The sequence below is a fragment of the Megalops cyprinoides genome, chromosome 23 (genome assembly GCF_013368585.1).
Source record: "Megalops cyprinoides isolate fMegCyp1 chromosome 23, fMegCyp1.pri, whole genome shotgun sequence".
NCBI classification, from domain to species: domain Eukaryota; kingdom Metazoa; phylum Chordata; class Actinopteri; order Elopiformes; family Megalopidae; genus Megalops; species Megalops cyprinoides.
This window is the reverse complement of record NC_050605.1, coordinates 15,065,235-15,082,479: the sequence shown is the minus strand read 5'-3', so window position 1 is coordinate 15,082,479 and position 17,245 is coordinate 15,065,235. Positions and strand designations below refer to the sequence as shown.

At 41.0% G+C, this 17,245-nt stretch overlaps 1 protein-coding gene across 3 annotated transcripts in view; it reads left to right on the top strand.

The window, feature by feature from the left end:
* LOC118770060 (chemokine-like protein TAFA-5) overlaps positions 1-15,609 on the top strand; it is an 82,756-nt gene extending 67,147 nt beyond the window's left edge. For 2 of the 3 annotated variants that reach the window (XR_005004534.1, XR_005004535.1), the window contains exons 3-5: positions 5,794-5,921; positions 11,159-11,314; positions 15,456-15,609. Coding sequence is in view for 1 of the 3 variants with exons in the window: in XM_036517461.1 (XP_036373354.1) it covers positions 5,794-5,921; positions 15,456-15,464 (137 nt within the window). In the remaining 2 variants the exon portion in view is untranslated. The remainder of the gene's footprint in view (positions 1-5,793; positions 5,922-11,158; positions 11,315-15,455) is intronic. The other variant, XM_036517461.1, reaches the window with a different exon arrangement.
* Positions 15,610-17,245: the final 1,636 nt, after the last annotated feature.

Here is a 17,245-nt window from a genome sequence, read left to right as displayed (position 1 = left end):
TTTTCTGATTGAAGTTAGGATTGGTGCCTTATTCTTTAGAGTTTATTCAAATGGAGTTTTACGCCCAATTAGTTAGGCCGCTCTGAATGAGAATTTCTGCAAAATAGCTGGATATCTAATGAAAAAAATCAGTAAATAGCAAAAAATTACATGTATTTATTACTTCATTATTAGATTATTCTAATGAGATTACATTGTAATAAAAATATTTTTTCACAGAGGTAATCCTTCATGTTCATTAACAATTGTGCAGAAGTTCACTTATTAACATTTACATACAGTATAACAATGCCAGTGAAAAATGGTAAAACAGCAATGTAAAGCATTATAGAAATATGTTTTTCTGGTGTGGTTGCTTGCCGGGAGGTCCGGTGTAGGCCCTACTAAGCCAGCGGTATACAGGATGTTTGTTAAATGATCCTTGTGGACAAGGTGCTGGTTGTGGTTGACATTTCCGCTGTTAGCTCACAGCGTCTGCGTGCTGCGGGAGAAATGTCAGAGATCCTCTGCATCTCTTGAATATCGCCTGAGATCCTGCTCAACGCTTACGTCCTCGCTGCTACTCTCTCCCATGAACCGGGCGACTTTCACCCGTTTCAACAGCTGAACCGGTGTTACAAAATAAATAGCACAGCGCCGAGCTGGCAGGCGTCAAATGACACAACAAGGGCAGCATTGCATGGAATGAAGAATACCACATTATAAAAAAAACATAACCCCTGAAAGCATGGACGAAGACCAGGCAGTGCCTGCGAAATAATGACTTACACGTGAATGACTTGTGAATGTAGCTGTTGAGTCAGCATGCAAATTTTGTCATTAGTGAACATGAAAGTTAAGTAAGCACAGAGCCATTTGGGTAGCAATTTCACTTTTTGTAAAAAGCAAGGCCATTTAAAGGTTCACAGGTTTTTAGGGTGACATAAATATGCAGGGGCATTTAAACAGAGGCAGATCATAGTGGCCTAATGTAACTTTTTGTTTGCTTGTTTTGCCCGTGTTCTTTTAAAGGCTGGTTTTAAGTGTTTCTCAAGAAAGGTTGGACTTCTGGGTAGTGGTGGGGGTAGCAACCGTGGAACAGGGTCAGGATGGTGGCCCATGGGGTGCTCTGAGGCCCTGGTGTGAAATTAAGACACACCAAATTTGCTTAAAAGGCTCTTTGAGCTGTCATTACCGTGCGGTGGTCTGCCCAGAATGTTAATGCGTGAGACCAGAGGGCGGGCACTTGTCCAGCGGGCCCGCAACGAAATGCCTGCCACCAACCCAGGACTGCGCTGTGTGTGTGTGTGTGTGTGTGTGTGTGTGTGTGTGTGTGTGAGTGTGTGTGTGTGTGTGTGTGTGTGTGTGCGTGCGAATGTGTGTGTGTGTGTGTGTGGTGTGGCGGGGGTAATAGACTTGTTAATTGCAGATTTAGGGTACATTTTCTGAAAATTTTAGGCCTGTCATTACTTGTGCTACAATCCAGGCGTAAGTAAGATGGACACAGTCTCAATGTACCCTGGTTTATCACATTCTCAGAGGCAGATGTGAATTACAGTGTGTCACACTTACTAATGTCACTGATTTCAAGATGAAGCCATTAGCCGAGTGAATGTGAAATCAGTCTAATTACTTAGTGGCACTTAGGAAACACAGTAATAATAATAATAATATAAGCACTGAAAATATCACCACTTATATTTGCTAGCATAGCCATCTGTATTGGAATGAGCAATAACCAAATCATCTTATTTTCAATAATAATATAGTTAGATGTATTTGATCACCATGTAACATTTTCCAAAGTTTCCAGATACATATATGCAAGTTTGACTGTTTGTCATGAACTGTACTACATTAGTTGCACCAAAGCTCAACATTCCTTAGAGAGGACTGCAGTTAAGGTTCAAAGGCCTGAACATGGAGACTCACATATGTTTGAATCCTGACTGGGGCACTAACTACATCTAAGAAAGGGCCACAACCTGAATTGATTCAGTGCGCATCCATATTATGTAAAAAATTGTGAGCAACGTGACAATGACCTAGAAGTGAGTGACTACTAGGCACCTAAATTGTGCCAAAGTTGCCCCGCACTTTTTGTTTTTTGTGCAGTAAATATCATTTTACGATCAAACCACAGGCATGGCGGCCCTGTGCCTCCAGCCTTGGAAGATAAGCGTCACAGGCCCTGTCCTGCCAGAGCCTGCTTTATACAGCATTAAGTTGAATTTATTACCCAGGGTTCCCTGCTGTTGACATGATTGTGATATACTGTTTCACAGAGATAGTGTCCCATCGTGGGTGTAATGATGTTATTTCTGTCTTATCTTCACAAGATGAACCGTGTGCCGATACCTTCCTGGAGGTAGATTAGATCCAGGTTGTTTTTATTTCATAACAGAAATTGCCTTTCGAATTCCGTTCCTCTGCCTCTGTCTCTATTGAGCTCCCGCGACAGCAACGGTTGGATAATGAAGGACACTACAGCATTGAGTGTGAAATTGATTAAACTGTTATCTAAAGGCTTATTTTACCTCCAAAGGCCTCATGTATCAGTGATATATAACACTTCCAGGGGCCGTATCTGATAAGACATGTGAAATGTAAGAATTTAATTCAATCCCATCTCAGAGATGTAAGCAGGTCTCTTTGTCTTGTTTTATAGTAAATTGGATTAATAATTGGGGCTAACAGGCTATCACAATCACATTGCCAGTCGTGAAAAGCACCAGGAGGACGTATTACCTTATTAAGCAGGTCGTATAACATTTAATTTTCGTTATCATCCCCCGCTCTTTCAGGCAAATTGTAATTTGGTCTCGGGTATCAGAGAGCCGCTTGAACGGTGTAAATGACTCAGTCCTCATCTTTAAACACGCGCGAGGACCTTCTGCATGTTTAAAGGATTCACTCTCCAGCCCGTAGCCCCAGCATTGAGAAGGCCTTTGCATCCCGCCGTGCACTCCTTCTTCCCGGAAGGATGGAGGTGATTTTTAGTTATTTACTTCCTTCCTTGTAGCTAACCCGGATTATGCTAACAATGTCACTTATCAATCACGCCCCGCTGTCTCGCGCTGGTCTTGATTTGCCGGCGGTATCACTGGCCAAATCAGAGTGTGGGGTGAGCCGTCCCGGGGATAATTTAGTATCTCTGCGAGCTCACAGAGGCAGCGGCGGCACCCGGAAAGGCAAAAACGGGAACGTGCCTCATTTAGCGGAGCTTTATGTTTCTCCATTAGCGGGAATCCTTCCCTGGGGTCGCCCTCTCTTTTCTTCCCGTAGAATAATTACGGTCCCCCGGGGGGGGCGGGAGGCCACGTTTACGTTAAAAGCGGAGCCTGATTTCGTAACAGCGCCTCCGCTCACCTGGCGTCGCTCTGAAATATGGAGGAAGTCGAGAGCCGCCGCCTCACTCACAGCTGGCTCAGCGAAGCCATCGACCAATTAACTCAATCGCTCAGGAGGGATCTGTGAGCTAACAAGCGCAGGTCCTCGCTGTAGTTTACTGTCGCCGACCTCATAAACGCCCCCCCCCCCCCCCCCCACCAAAAAATCGACACGCCATCATAATGAATAAGCAGAGATTGGTGCTGATATGATATTGGATACCAGAGAACATTAACTGTGCTCCGATAGCTGATCTCTGCCTTATTGAGTCAAATCCCCAGTTGCTGAAGAAGGGATATCAAGCCCCACTCTATTCTTGGATCTTAGAGTTCTGAGGTCTTTATGACCTAACTGTGGTATGATTTCTCCCACCACACTCAAGCTGATTGTAAAAGTGTCTCATTCTACATGTAACAGTTTATTAAATATGAAAATATATGGAAGCTGCTTTTTTATGCATAGTACTCAATATTGCAATTAAAAGGAAAGGCAATAAACGAATCCACACCTGCTGTGAAATAGCTCTGAGCTCCGTTCGTGTGCCCTGTGAGTGTGAAATTGTTTTATAGTGTAGATGTGCTGACATTGGCACAGTCTTGTTCCTCTGTGCCCCATGTTTCATCCAATTATTATTTTCTCTGTAAAATGAGGCTGGGGAGTAAGTGCCCCCCCTCCCCCTTCTCTCTCTCTCTCTCCCCCTCTCTCCCCCCCTCTCTCTCTCTCTGAGGGCCAATTGGGGTGTCATGGTATGCAAATGCAAGTGGGTGAGTGCCCTAGTTTTTATAAATAGACATTTGTGTATGATAAGATATGAAAACAATCTGCCTCGGATGAGAAGGCTCCTCTATTGTACGCAGATGCACCATTTCAGAGGGAGATTTCCGATATGGGGCTCTTGGCGGATGTCATTATGAAGAGTCCTTGGTCTGGTTCATTTGCACTTCAGGCCCTTGGGGGCAAGTAAAGAACCCGGCTCCTGGTCCCGTCCCTTTCCGAGCACGCGGTGCCACGCTGGGGTGCAGGCGTTCCCGGCATTGGGCGTAACATCACGCTGCAGAATGTGACGGCGTTCACCCGTACGGGGTTGAAAGGGGAAAACGGCCTGAATGCTGACAACAGCAGCGCGCTGGTGATGCACGAGGTGATCAGTGTTCTCACTCTCACACGTGGTGCATCAGTCAGAATTCGTTCACACTCTCACTATGGCATCCTGTGTGGTTCCTCTTTCATTTAGTTTCCCAGTCAGAGCTGTGACCACTGCTGATATTATAGTGATAGTGATATTATAGTTTTAGTGACAATAATCATAATAATTATATGAAATTAATTGTTGTAAAGTATGAAAGTAAAATAATTATACATTCTTCATTATTATTATTATTGTTATTATTATTATTATGGAGGCATCTCGAAACTTTGTCTATTTTCACAGGACACAACAAATAAAGTACTCCTATAACATGGAGTAACACACCCCTAATGACAGACAAGCCAGAAGGAATATGAGCACAAAGTTGAAGGAAAACACATTTTAAGTTTAATGCTTACATTTTAAGCCAGACAGAGACCTCTAGTTTTGAAAGGCTCAACACAATATTAATATAATGTTATGGTGATCTGCAGAAGAGTTGCAGCATGCATTAATGTATAAGCAGCTTAATTCAGGAAGTATTATGGTTTATGTAAAGCAAAAGTTATGCCTTGCTATTAATATGAAATTTGAAACCCTGGAGTTATATTTCACTTGTTAAATAACCACTCTTAGGTTTACAACCAGTGTAAAGTATAATAGTGATCACAGGAGTTTAAACACTGAGTTTATTCCTCTAGACCACTGAACACTAACTACTTCTAATCTCAACAACTGGTCAAAATCATTGCAGTTGATCCAAAGAGTATGATGTCACTGCCCTTTCTTTCTGCCATTTTACTGTCTGGTGATTATGGCCAGTCTTCTTGTTATTGGTGCTTTCCATCAGTAATGACAACTGATTTATCTTTAGGCTTTTCCAAATTGATCTGAAACATAGAACAGACTTTTTTTCCTTGTATGCATATATGTATTCGTTTCATGTGCTTGCCCTTTAAAGCTCAGATTCAGGATTAAAACCATGGACTAACTTTTGAGCATCAGGTATGGATTAAAGGAGGCTAATCCGGTACAATATTGTGCAGGTAGAATCAGAAGACCTGGGTGACTTTTGTAAGAGGTCTGACAGGGCAGTGCAGAATGGAGGAGGATTTTGTGGTTTAGAATATCAAGGGAGGTGGATGTACTTTCATTGTGACTGTCTGGATTAAAATGATCAACTTTTTGTAAAGGGGGGATTTGGACCAGATTAAAATAACAGACGAGGGGGGAATCTTTTTCCTGCAGCTGCACGGCCAAGTGACGCTAACGCTCTTCGTCCCTCTGCCCCGCAGCGCGCATCGTGAGGACCAAGCAGTGGTGCGAGATGATGCCCTGTTTGGAGGACGAAGGCTGTGACCTGTTAGTGAACAAGTCTGGGTGGACCTGTACGCAGCCCGGGGGCAGAGTGAAGACAACGACGGTAAGCACCGCGTCTGACAGGTTCCCCTCCTACCGGTGTCCCCGGAGCACCGCGTCACACCGCCGACAGGATTCTCACAGTTCCTCAGTGGTGGAGACACTGTCTCAAATATCACTCGCTGGCAGCTATCTGCTCGGAAGCATCCGGCACATGAGCATATTAATCAGAGCCTGTCTGCCTGGCCCAAATTAACTTTTCGACAATAATCCTGTTTGCTTACACCTTTCTTTACATGCGATCAGTTTGAATTGCGATGACTTTTGACCTTTGCTGAGTGAACCCGAATAGGAATTCAACAGGTGCATCTTAAAGGCCATGCATGACACACCACAGACTCCAACCCATGCTTAGCAGTCTTCACAGAACCGAAATGAAATGCTTTAATGAAATTAAAGCATTTAATTTCAGTATGCACGGCATGCCATGCTCTGCTTTTTTCATCCCATCCACCTCCGAGTGCCAACCTTTCATTTAAGTTAAACTTAAAGTGTAACGTTGTGTAATGTTGACTGGATCGATTTGTCTTGGTTTTATGCTGAGTAACCTGACATTTTCATACAGCAAAAACCACAATCCATTAATCTATTGTACATGAAATATGTAATGAAAATAAATCAAGTTTACTTTTTTTAACTGGGGTAAAATGACTATTTATTACCTTTCCTAACATTGCTTGCAAGCTGACAGATATTCTTTCGCTCTCTATATATCAGTCATACAGCCTTGGGCCCATGCAGCCAGCAGGCAGCCTGTCAGTCAAGGAGTCAAATAATAATCGTTGCTTTGTAAAGTCCAGAAGGTTTTGTGTAGGAAATGCTTGTGAGGTGCTTCAGAGTTCCCATTGGGGCTTGTTTTAAAGGTGTATGTGGTGCAGGGACTTCCAATCTTCTAAACTCTGAAAAATAACCACCCGCAGTTGTATCTTACTGGGCCCTACAATGTACAGTGCTGGTTTCCTTTGTCATCTGTGGGATTTTTTTGTTGTTGTTTCCATGGAGACGAGCCTCAATCTTGCATCATTAAAACAAAGTATATCTGAAGTCAAGACTACCTGACTGTCTGCACAAAGGCTGGTAAACTTGGATGCTGTTGGAAGAGAAACATTTCTCATGAAAGCTAAAGCACTGTATCCTAGATTACAGAATACAGGACAAACTGTGTTGTTTGTGGAACAACTATGTAACATAATAGAGTGTAACTACTGTCACTCTCATCTGGCTGAAAAACCACCCGGAGGGCATCTCATGACTCCACTTAGCATATTCTGAGAAACACCCGCTGCCGTGTCAACCGTCATTAATCTGACTTTTAAAAAACGAGGCAGTTATAATGTGGGCGTGTGCAAGAGAACACCTCCCTTTGGAACTTCACCCTTCCAAGGAGGTCTGCTGGTGAGATGAACAAATGAAGGTTGCCAGATATTAACCCAATGAGCCTGCACATTTTAACCGGACACATAATGAGCCTATACATTTAAACCATAATGCATAATGGCACTCACATATTAGATAAGTGTAGGTCCTTGTACCTTGTTTCAGTACCTGATTCAGGAATATTTATCAAATGTCAAAGCCTCACAAATTAACCTTGATTCCATTCCATTGCATTTGCTGTTCCAACAGCATACATGTCTTTTACAAGGGGTGCATAGATTTACATTGCTATGTTCTGTGAAATTTGGATGTAATGTTACCTTATCCTGTATGCACAAATTTCCTTATATTTTTCAGAGGTGTTATGTCATTTAGGCAATAGATGTTACCTTATGTTACACACAGAGCTCCTTTAATTACAGAAAAGAATGATTCCTCTAATAACAGCGAAATGAAAAATTGGTCATGACAAAGCTGTAGATTATGTGCATTGCACTGTTTGCCTGTAGAATTTCAGAATCTGCCATATTCAGTAGCTCCTCAATGTTCATTAGTAGCTGGTTGGTCATCATCTCTTTCAGCATTCACTTCTATAATTATGTAATAATTTCCATAAGCATATTATGCTCCACAAGTCAATTGACTAGAGATCCATGCTGAAAGGTAATTCTGTCTCCTCCTGAAAAGAGATTGGTATTAGTATACCTCATTTCTGTCAAGAGGCAGTATTGGGTTCTGTTACTTCACAGATTGACATTCATCTCTGATGTCCCATGATGGTAAAGTTGCATTTGTTTAAACAGTCATCCCTGGAACCGTATTTCTCTGTAATTGCTTATTGCTTTGTTTTCCCACGAGCAGCTAGTGTTGCATGTTTTATTGTGCCCACCACTGGTTTATTGGTAGATTAAACAACAGAAAATGCTATTCTGTTGCATGCTGTTGCTGGGAGCAACTGAATATTACCCGGAAAGTTCAATAAAACGACAGCAGTTAGAACGGTAAAATTACCTTGGGATTCCTGCCGATATTTCTGACAGTTTAATATGTTGACTATTTCAGGGAAATTTGCTTTTCCTGCCAAAAAACTAAAAGAAAAAACATCACTCTGTTTGACAGTAGCCTTCATTAAAATGTAAAAATACATGCTCATTCTGGAATCTCAAATCAGAAAGAAGCTGTGATGAATGGAGATCTATGTGATGTTTGGATTTTGCAGTCTTTCCAATGATTGGATATCTAAGGGGTGACTGGATGATGTAATCTGTGTGATGATTGCATAATGCAATCTACGTGTCTTGTGATGATGTCGTCTATATGATGATTCATGACAAAATATTGCATAACTATCTGGATATTAACAATGAAGAAACAGAAAGAAGTGGTAAAAACAGCATACTTCTGTTTTGAAAGAGCCTTTTACTGGTTTTCTGTTTATTAAGTATACTACTATTGCTCAATGCATACCTGATATATGTCACACACAGGCTATGGATGCTTCTGTGACTGATCATAAGATTCCATAAACAGAGATAATCCAACTGAGAATTCTGTGATTGCACGCTGTTTAAATGAATTAATAGCAATACAAATGTCCAGTGTTGTCAAAATTTGTGCTAGAAAAGCTAGCGAATCATTTTATTATTATTATTGCACATCCCAATGAAGTGGACAGCACCTGAACTGAGCAACAAAGATATAAACAAAGAAAGCGATGATCAAGCCCCACTTGTGCCTCAGGACACAGCCCCGAGAGCTCCAAAGTGTGTAGTTTTCATTTATTTGATGGTACTGGAAAGGTTTTTACTGTCAGTCGTGAAAGAACTTGGGTGAGTGAGTTCAGATGATGGGGAAGCTGTCCTTGGAGGTGTTGGGATTTTTTTCCTGCCCCTGTTGTGCTCAAATGTTTGGGTTAGGTTAGGTTTAGGTTAGAGTTATGTTTGATGACCATCTCGCAGAGCTAAATATCACTTTTAAATCTTTTATATATTTATTATGTAATAATAAATATTGAATTTCAGTGTACATGTATATATTGATTTGAATTGAATTCATGAACTCCATCCATCTATCCACCAACTAAATTAATTTAACCTACTGCATGTAAAGTTTAGGTCTACAGTCAATGTTTTAAGATGGTGATCACCGGATGACAGTTTTTCAAAACAATTTTTTTTTTCCTTTTTAATACACCTTAATTATAACATGCATAAAGTACATACTATATTCCCTCCCTTGATTATGTCTTTAATTAAGAACCTTTTTTACAGAACACTGAGCACTGGTAGTGAGTGTGGGAAGGTAATGACTTATGTGTAATATTTTACATTAGAGTGTGTGCTTTGGACCCATGAGGGGGGAAGGACTGAGTAAAAGAATTTGTGATCCCAGTGCCGTATCAAGGTCTCTGTCTCTCAGTTTAGGGCTGAATCTTGCACAACCACCCTTACTGAAACACTGATGTGATTTTGTTTGTGCAATAAAGGAAGAGCAGAGAAAAGCACCAGCAAGTTTTATGGGGAGCGTCTATCCTTTCACACTGAACTTGCTTGGGGCATTGTCTCTCCCAAAGCCATTGCTAACATGTGAACACATTTCAAGAAGGAGTGTCAGCGCTGGCTGGGACTACTTATTTAATCAATACGAAATCTGTGTGTATGTGTCTCTCTCTGTGTTTCGGTATAAATGTGTGCGTTTGTTTGTTTCTGTGTGTGCATTTGTGTATATGTTTGTGCTAGCGTGTGTTCAGTGGTCTGTAAAAAAAAGCTCTTTTGATTGGGTGGGGCGGGGCGTGAAAGCGCTTGAGCAGATCGTGTGGAGACCTGCAGATGACGGGCGGTCGGGCGGTCGGGCGGCATTGGCGCTTGGTGCTGCTGCTGACACCGCCTCTCTAATTGATCCCATTGGGCCAGCCGGTACAACAGGGCACATCCAGACGAGGGTTTAACATGCTCGCCGCAGAGAGGACAGCTCCTCTTCCATGCAAACAAACCCAGGCCTCACATCACTGCCACATCCCAGTCTTTTACTCCATATTCCTCAGGAGACACGGGGGTTAATGGCATGTCTGCAAAAGTCAATAAAAATGTTCCATTTCGAGTTAAAAAAAAACTGGGACACATTAAAAATGCACAATGCATTTTGTGAGCGTGCATGCATGTGTGTGGCTTGCTTTCTCATTATTGCACCTTGCTTATCTTTCCCCCTGCATGTAAACTGATCGATTAGAGACGCCATATACTGTGTCATCTGATTATTTCTTTCTTTTTTTTCTGCACATTCACTGTTCTATCATGGGTAGTCGGTGTGCCCAGCTGCATGCTGGGTAATTGTGTTGTCACAAGACAGCTGTATTCTGGGACCTGTCATTGGTCAAGCATGTTGTGCCTCTCGATTTCGTTTCATTTAATCAGCCGAGCTGCCTCTAACCAGCAGTGAGGTCAAACGTGGCCACCGCAGTCAGACCAAGTAGTCCAGCTTTACAGGCCTGTGTCAGTATGGCTAGACCAGCTTCCATTCCCTGCAGACAAAAACCACTGATAAAACACCCAGTCTTCTTTTACTTCAGAGAAACAAATAATGCTTCATTGTTCCGACCTCGCATATCTCTTTGTGTATTTATTTATTTATTTCGCCCCCGATGCTTCTATTACAATTGGGATTAAATCAAATCCTCTTTTTCTAAATGTGTACTTCGCTGTTTTCTGTTGTTTTGTCAGGTAGTGCCAGGAAAGCGTTGTTGTCACTGTTGTTTTATCCCACTAAAGTCAGTGTTCATTGTGATTCATTTCATGCTTACTGTAGGATGTGACCATAAACCTGCAAAAAAAAAAAAAACCGAAAAACCCATCCCTGTGATTTCAGGCCCTCTGACGTGCCGGAGGTCCCATTCAAACACACACAAACATGGAGGAGAGACTAGCATACCTGACAGAGAGCGAAAACCAACCACTTGTCAAGAACAGACATGAAAAAAAACAACAAACTGCAAACCACAGCGGGCCTTAACAACACTACAAGGTACAAAATAACTGTAACTGTCTTTCACGTCGACTTCACATGCATGCTTTACCGAGGGAGTTTTGAACAATTTATGTGTTTAGTTGCAAATTTACATGACTTGTGGTGGAATTAACAAAGAGAAAGAGAAACAATTATGTTCTTAGTTTTGATTCATTGGGCTTCACTGTCAGATTGCTTTCATTCACTGCCCTATTCCTGGACCTTATAACCTAATCGAAGTCATCTTATGTTATCTTATCAGGTTGTCAAATATGAAAGATAATGGGGACTATGCATAAAGGCACAACTGAATACCAAACCAGTTGGAAACACAGATAACAGAAATGCACAAAAGTACCACCTGTCATCAAAAACAATATCACCAAGAAATATTCCCCCATTCCTAAATTACATTTCATTACATTGATGCATATGATATAGCCACTGTGTTACCATAAAATGGTCACGTGTAGCCATAAGCAGGTGAAGAGTAAAGACCAACTGGTTATCTGGTGCATATACTACTCATATGTTGTTGTAGATTTTACAGATTTTATGTGACATTACATAAAAACAATAATACATGAAGTAGAAAATCATGAGATTCCTGTGTGTACTCAAGATAATAGCTAGCATTGCTGATGCATATTTCACAGAGCACTGCTGCTACACCAAATACTGTGCTCTCTGACATTGTAAGATTGGTATGGTGATGAGTGTTGCATCACTTAAAGCTGACTATACCATTTATATACTCGATATCTTTGGCTGAAATACCCAGATCTTTTTTTGGCAGATCCGCCTCTTCACATTTATGCAGGGTAATTATTTTTCTGATATAAGTGATGGGAGCCATAGAAAATAATGACATTGGTGGCTAAATATAGCAGATGTAGCTTTTCATGCATATGCCCCAGGGTTTCTGAATCTACCCTGGAACTTTTTGAGTACGAATTTGTCATTGGTATCATTGCTGATTCTGACAATAACAGGTAAAAAAAAATCCCCACCATGACATGTCTTTGGGAATGACACTTGTTTTTTGAGTCTTATAAAGCTGAGGGGCTGAGGTTCTGCATTTAGAGCAGATCCTTCTGATGATTCAGGGAAACTGTTCTGGGACAGGACTGTCAGGAGAGATCTTTGTTTGAACTGAGGGGAGGAATGAATCCAGCCAACCAAAAGACAGATGCCCTGTTCCTCAGCACCCTTAGCGCATAGACCCCCAAGAGTACATGCTGCAGAATTGCACAGCCCGCTGTTTGAGGGCCCGCCATACATTTCCAACCCTGTTTAATTGCCCTTGCTGCCCTCTTGCATGCTGGCCTTGGTGTGCTTTGTGAATCACTGTGAGCTGCATGTGCACACCAAGAAGTATTGTATTAAACCCTTTAAAGCAGTTGTCATAGGACATATGAAATGTTCGCCTAATCATGTAACCCACTGTCTTGTGTAGAGGTACTTTCTTTTGTAAGATATATCAATGGCTGTTGCTATAGGAACGCAAGCCGTGTAATTTTGTTGCATTTTGTGAACATGACCACAAGCTACATCTGTGCTCAGAAAGCTGAATTAAAAAGAACAGAACAGTGGCATTGAAGTTAGAGATGGGCCCAAATGTTTGATTAATAGAGTACGTGCCCATGAGGTTTGCTTGGACTCCATGGGCCAGTAATTAAATGTTTGTTAATTAATAAAAAAGGAAGAAAATTCTTCCAGGATCCTTCATAATTTTAAGTTTGTTATGGTTCTCCTTGAATAAAAAAGACTCTCGCTCTTCATGCAGTTTTGCAGTCTTGATGATGGGTCCCATTGTTGATGCAGTGATCAGTTTTCAGTTTTGCACAGATAATAATTGACATTCACATAATGAATTCCATTTACTTCTGCTTAATCCACAACTTTTTGTCACAATTTACCTGTTTTATGGTTGGAGTCAATGCATGGACATAGATCATAGATCTCATATCATACATCATATCATAGCAGATTTTGTTTTCTGGAAAGGAAGCACAGACAACAGTAAAACAGCTTCGGCAGTAATTTGCATTTGAAATTATCAAGCACATAAATCTCATCCCTTATCTAACTGTATGCCATTAAAATAAAATAGCACAGAGCATCCAATGAATTCTATTCACAGAGAGAGTCATTTCACACACAGCCGTGTGTTTAATGATATAGCTAGCCTGCATGCATAAATATTTCCTAGGCCACAGGGTCACTCAAGCTCTGGTGAACTAATGTGCTTGGAAAATTAACTCTTCCCAACTAATACAGTGTGTCTAACAATAAAATGTTCGGTCTCAACGGCTGATGATAGCACTAATATGTGTACAATATCGGACTCCATGATCTTAATGAAGCAAATATTTAGTCATCGGTAATGTGGTGATTTGATTTTGGCATGCACTAGATAGATCATAGCAAGTTTGTTAAAATTAACCTGGGTTCAGACATATGTTGCAATTTGAATCTCACAATTTTATCAAAGGATAATCCTAAAGCAGTGTTAATGTTAATTATTATTATTTAAAAATAATAATAATAATGTTTCACTGATACGCTGCGCTGTGACTGTTGAGAACCGCGGTAGAAAACAACTCGTTAAAGAAGACAGCGTGAGACAGAAAGAGAGAGAACTAAAGCAGCCAGCTCCGCTTGCCTAAGGACTGCTTCAATTAATTTGCATTTTAATTCCTGGGAGATCAGAGTGAGACATCTTGCTAAGCATTGTCATTTTTCCATTATTTTGTGTTAATTCAAATATAATTACCACTGAATCGCTAGAGGGCAGTGTCGCTCCCGCTGCCGAGCTTGATAAAGAGCATGAAATAGCAGAGCGGCAGCATATGTAATGATCCTGATTACATAGAAGTACTGTATTTGTATATGAGAAATAATATGTCACGCTCCTTAATCTCCGCTATCCCGGGTTATCTTGAGACATTCCTGTATTAGCAGCCCTATTATGCTATTAACTCAACGTCTGCTTCTATCTTCGCACGTGCTAGTGCTCAATATGACAGCTGCCCCTTAACGGCAATTTGCACTCAGGGTAATTATGAAGATTTCATTATTGTAAATGAAGTGTCATACATTCTGGGAAGCTTCTGTGCTTTTAACAGGTTAGTTAGGAATCCTCAAATTAACAGGCAGGAGCGGACTTGTGACCCAGAGGTTCCTGGTTCGATTCCCTGGTAGGGGCACTGCTGTTGTGCCTTCCGACAAGGTACTCAACACAAATTGCCTGAGTAAATATCCAGCTGTATAAAAGGACAGCATGCGAAAAAAAAAAAAAAACTGTAAATCACTCTGAAAAAGAGTGCCTGCTAAGCAACTGTAATGCAATTCTTTGAGTGAGCTAACATGCATCTTTGGTCCAAATTGAGTACTTTTACAAATCCACTGACACTGCTGTGCAGCTGCTATTGGATTTTGATTTGGTATTTTTTTTAGAATCGAGTGTACTGGAATTTCAGGCATTGGATTTCCAATAAATCACAGTTACTTAAAGGAGAATTCTGAGTAAAAATTAAATTTGAGATGTATTTTTTCAAGTACTTCCTTGAATTATTGAGCGTTCCTGTAAGACTAGAAACCAGCTCTCTTGAAGCCAATGACGAATGTTGGCCTTACTACCAGTCAGTTTTTTATTAGAGTGGATACAGAAATAATCTCTGTCACAAAAATGTTGCTCTTTTCAGCGATCATCTCTCTGATCATGGAAAAACATCAAAAATCAACTGGAAAAACGTACTGTTAAGGTATCAAGTTATAATTTGTACATAATGGAAGTTTCGTTATTTAGAAATTTTGTAATGCTTTGTTGCCTATGGATATAGATGATACAGATCCCAGAGCACAGTTTTACAGTTGTCTGGAGTTCTCCTTTCAAGTTTAAACAGCCTCACCCATTCACCTTGAGCTTTACGAGTAATTTTATATGAAACGAGTTTTCACAGGTAAACAGCACATTGCCAGACCATTGTTTGCTCTGCTGAAAAAATGACAGTTGTGCTGTCGTATTGGTGGATGCATTCACCAAAAACATATTACCCGCACATGTAGAAGGGCAATTATCACAGAGCGACACGTTGAGTGTTAGTATCGATCGGCCGGTCCCCTGATGGGAGCTGTGTTCTTATCGATCCCTCAGGTGTCCTGACGGCAGCAGCGACAGAGACCCCCGTGGTGAGGTGCAGTCCGGACGCCGCGACCGCCGTGACCGCCGCTTCCCATTGTTCGTCTCCACCGCTCGGCTCAACGCATCCGTCCGTCTGTCTGTCTGCATTGTAACTGGACAGCGCCCCCCCCCCCCCCCCCCCTTTGTCACAAAGATTTTGCGTCTCTACGGCACCTCACCCAGAATGCGGGAGCCCGCGGTTAACAGCACTGCGACTGCAACAGCAACTACGCTACATTGCTGGAGGAACTCCACTTTCCAGCCTCATTCTGCTGTTGGGATTTTGATTCGCTGGAGTGGGAGACCCTCCCACCTCTACACCTACCACACCCCCCGTCCTCGCACCCCACGGACATTGGGCTGCTGCCTCCCCGTGGACTGGACCTGCAGTTCCGACCAGACACGAGCCCGGTGAAACGGACCCTACGTTCCCTGTCTCTTGATCAGAGCGTCCGCTGACATTTGAGACATTCAACGCTCTCTCCATGTTTTTACTGACCAAAGAGAAAAAAAAAAAAGAAAAAAAAACAAAAACATTGTCGGTGGACAGAATGGACCAGGTTGCAAAAACAAATGGCATTCTGGGAACCTTACAAATTCAGCTGTCTCCAGCCAGCTGGCAAAGACACATAATCACACGCGCACACACACACACACAGACACACACGATGACACACATGTGACTGCTGCTGTTTGGAAGAAAAGGTTTGTGGACCTGAATAAGTGACCTGTTTTAAGTGAATACAGAGACCAGATGAAAGGAAAGATGAAAGGACCTTTAATACTTTGCTGACATTTTTCTTGGACTTAACTCATTACTGTATTTTGAATCTGGAATATTATATATATATATATATATATATATATATATATATATATATATATATATACACAGATTTGCATTTTCCAATAGCTATATTTGGACAATTTGCAATAAGCATGGTTGGTTACAGTAAAAGAGCAAACCATTTATCATCGGAAGAGAAGAAAATAGTTAAAGAGTCGTATCAGTTTGGGAAAAAATATCATTAAATGTATTTTGAAAAGCCTAAAGTTATATATTTAACAGTTTTATATGTTGTATCTTTGTAGAAAACCTTATTTAACACAAATAATGTGGTCACAATGGCAGTCATAAACAGTGGATACAAGAAGAACGCTGTCCTCATCTTGCTGGTCTGTTCCGCTCCTTCCTTTGCCTGTGATTGGCCGGTATACTTTTCTATCCATTGAAATAGTTTGTTTAAAAACACAGTCAACATTGGCTACATGTAAAAAAAAAATAGGAAAAAAAAGAAATGATAACTAGCCTTTATACCCCATTAGTATTTGAACCATGGAGCTGTTTGCCATTGTACTGTAAAGTAGTGTGAAATTTCTTTGACTTTAATTAGAATTTTGTATGAGCGAGTGTGTGTGTGTGTGTGTGTGTGTGTATGTGCGCGCGTATATGTGTGTATGTGTTTATTGCACAGCGCAGACCTCAGAGTGTTATTCCTTGAAGGAAGAAAGAGTATTAGAATAATTTCCATGAAGACAATATTTTATAATAAAACGCATAAGAATAAATTAAATACATGAAACAATATCACTTGCTACAACATGCTGAAATCCAGGAGTACACATAAAAAACATTCACGATTATAAGGCTTAAAGGCTCTCACATTTGATTTTTCTCTAATCTGACTTTCTGTTTTTTGTATTTTCAGTTTATGTTTTTGTTAAAAGCTGAAATGTACGTTATGAAGAAACAAATTATTTCC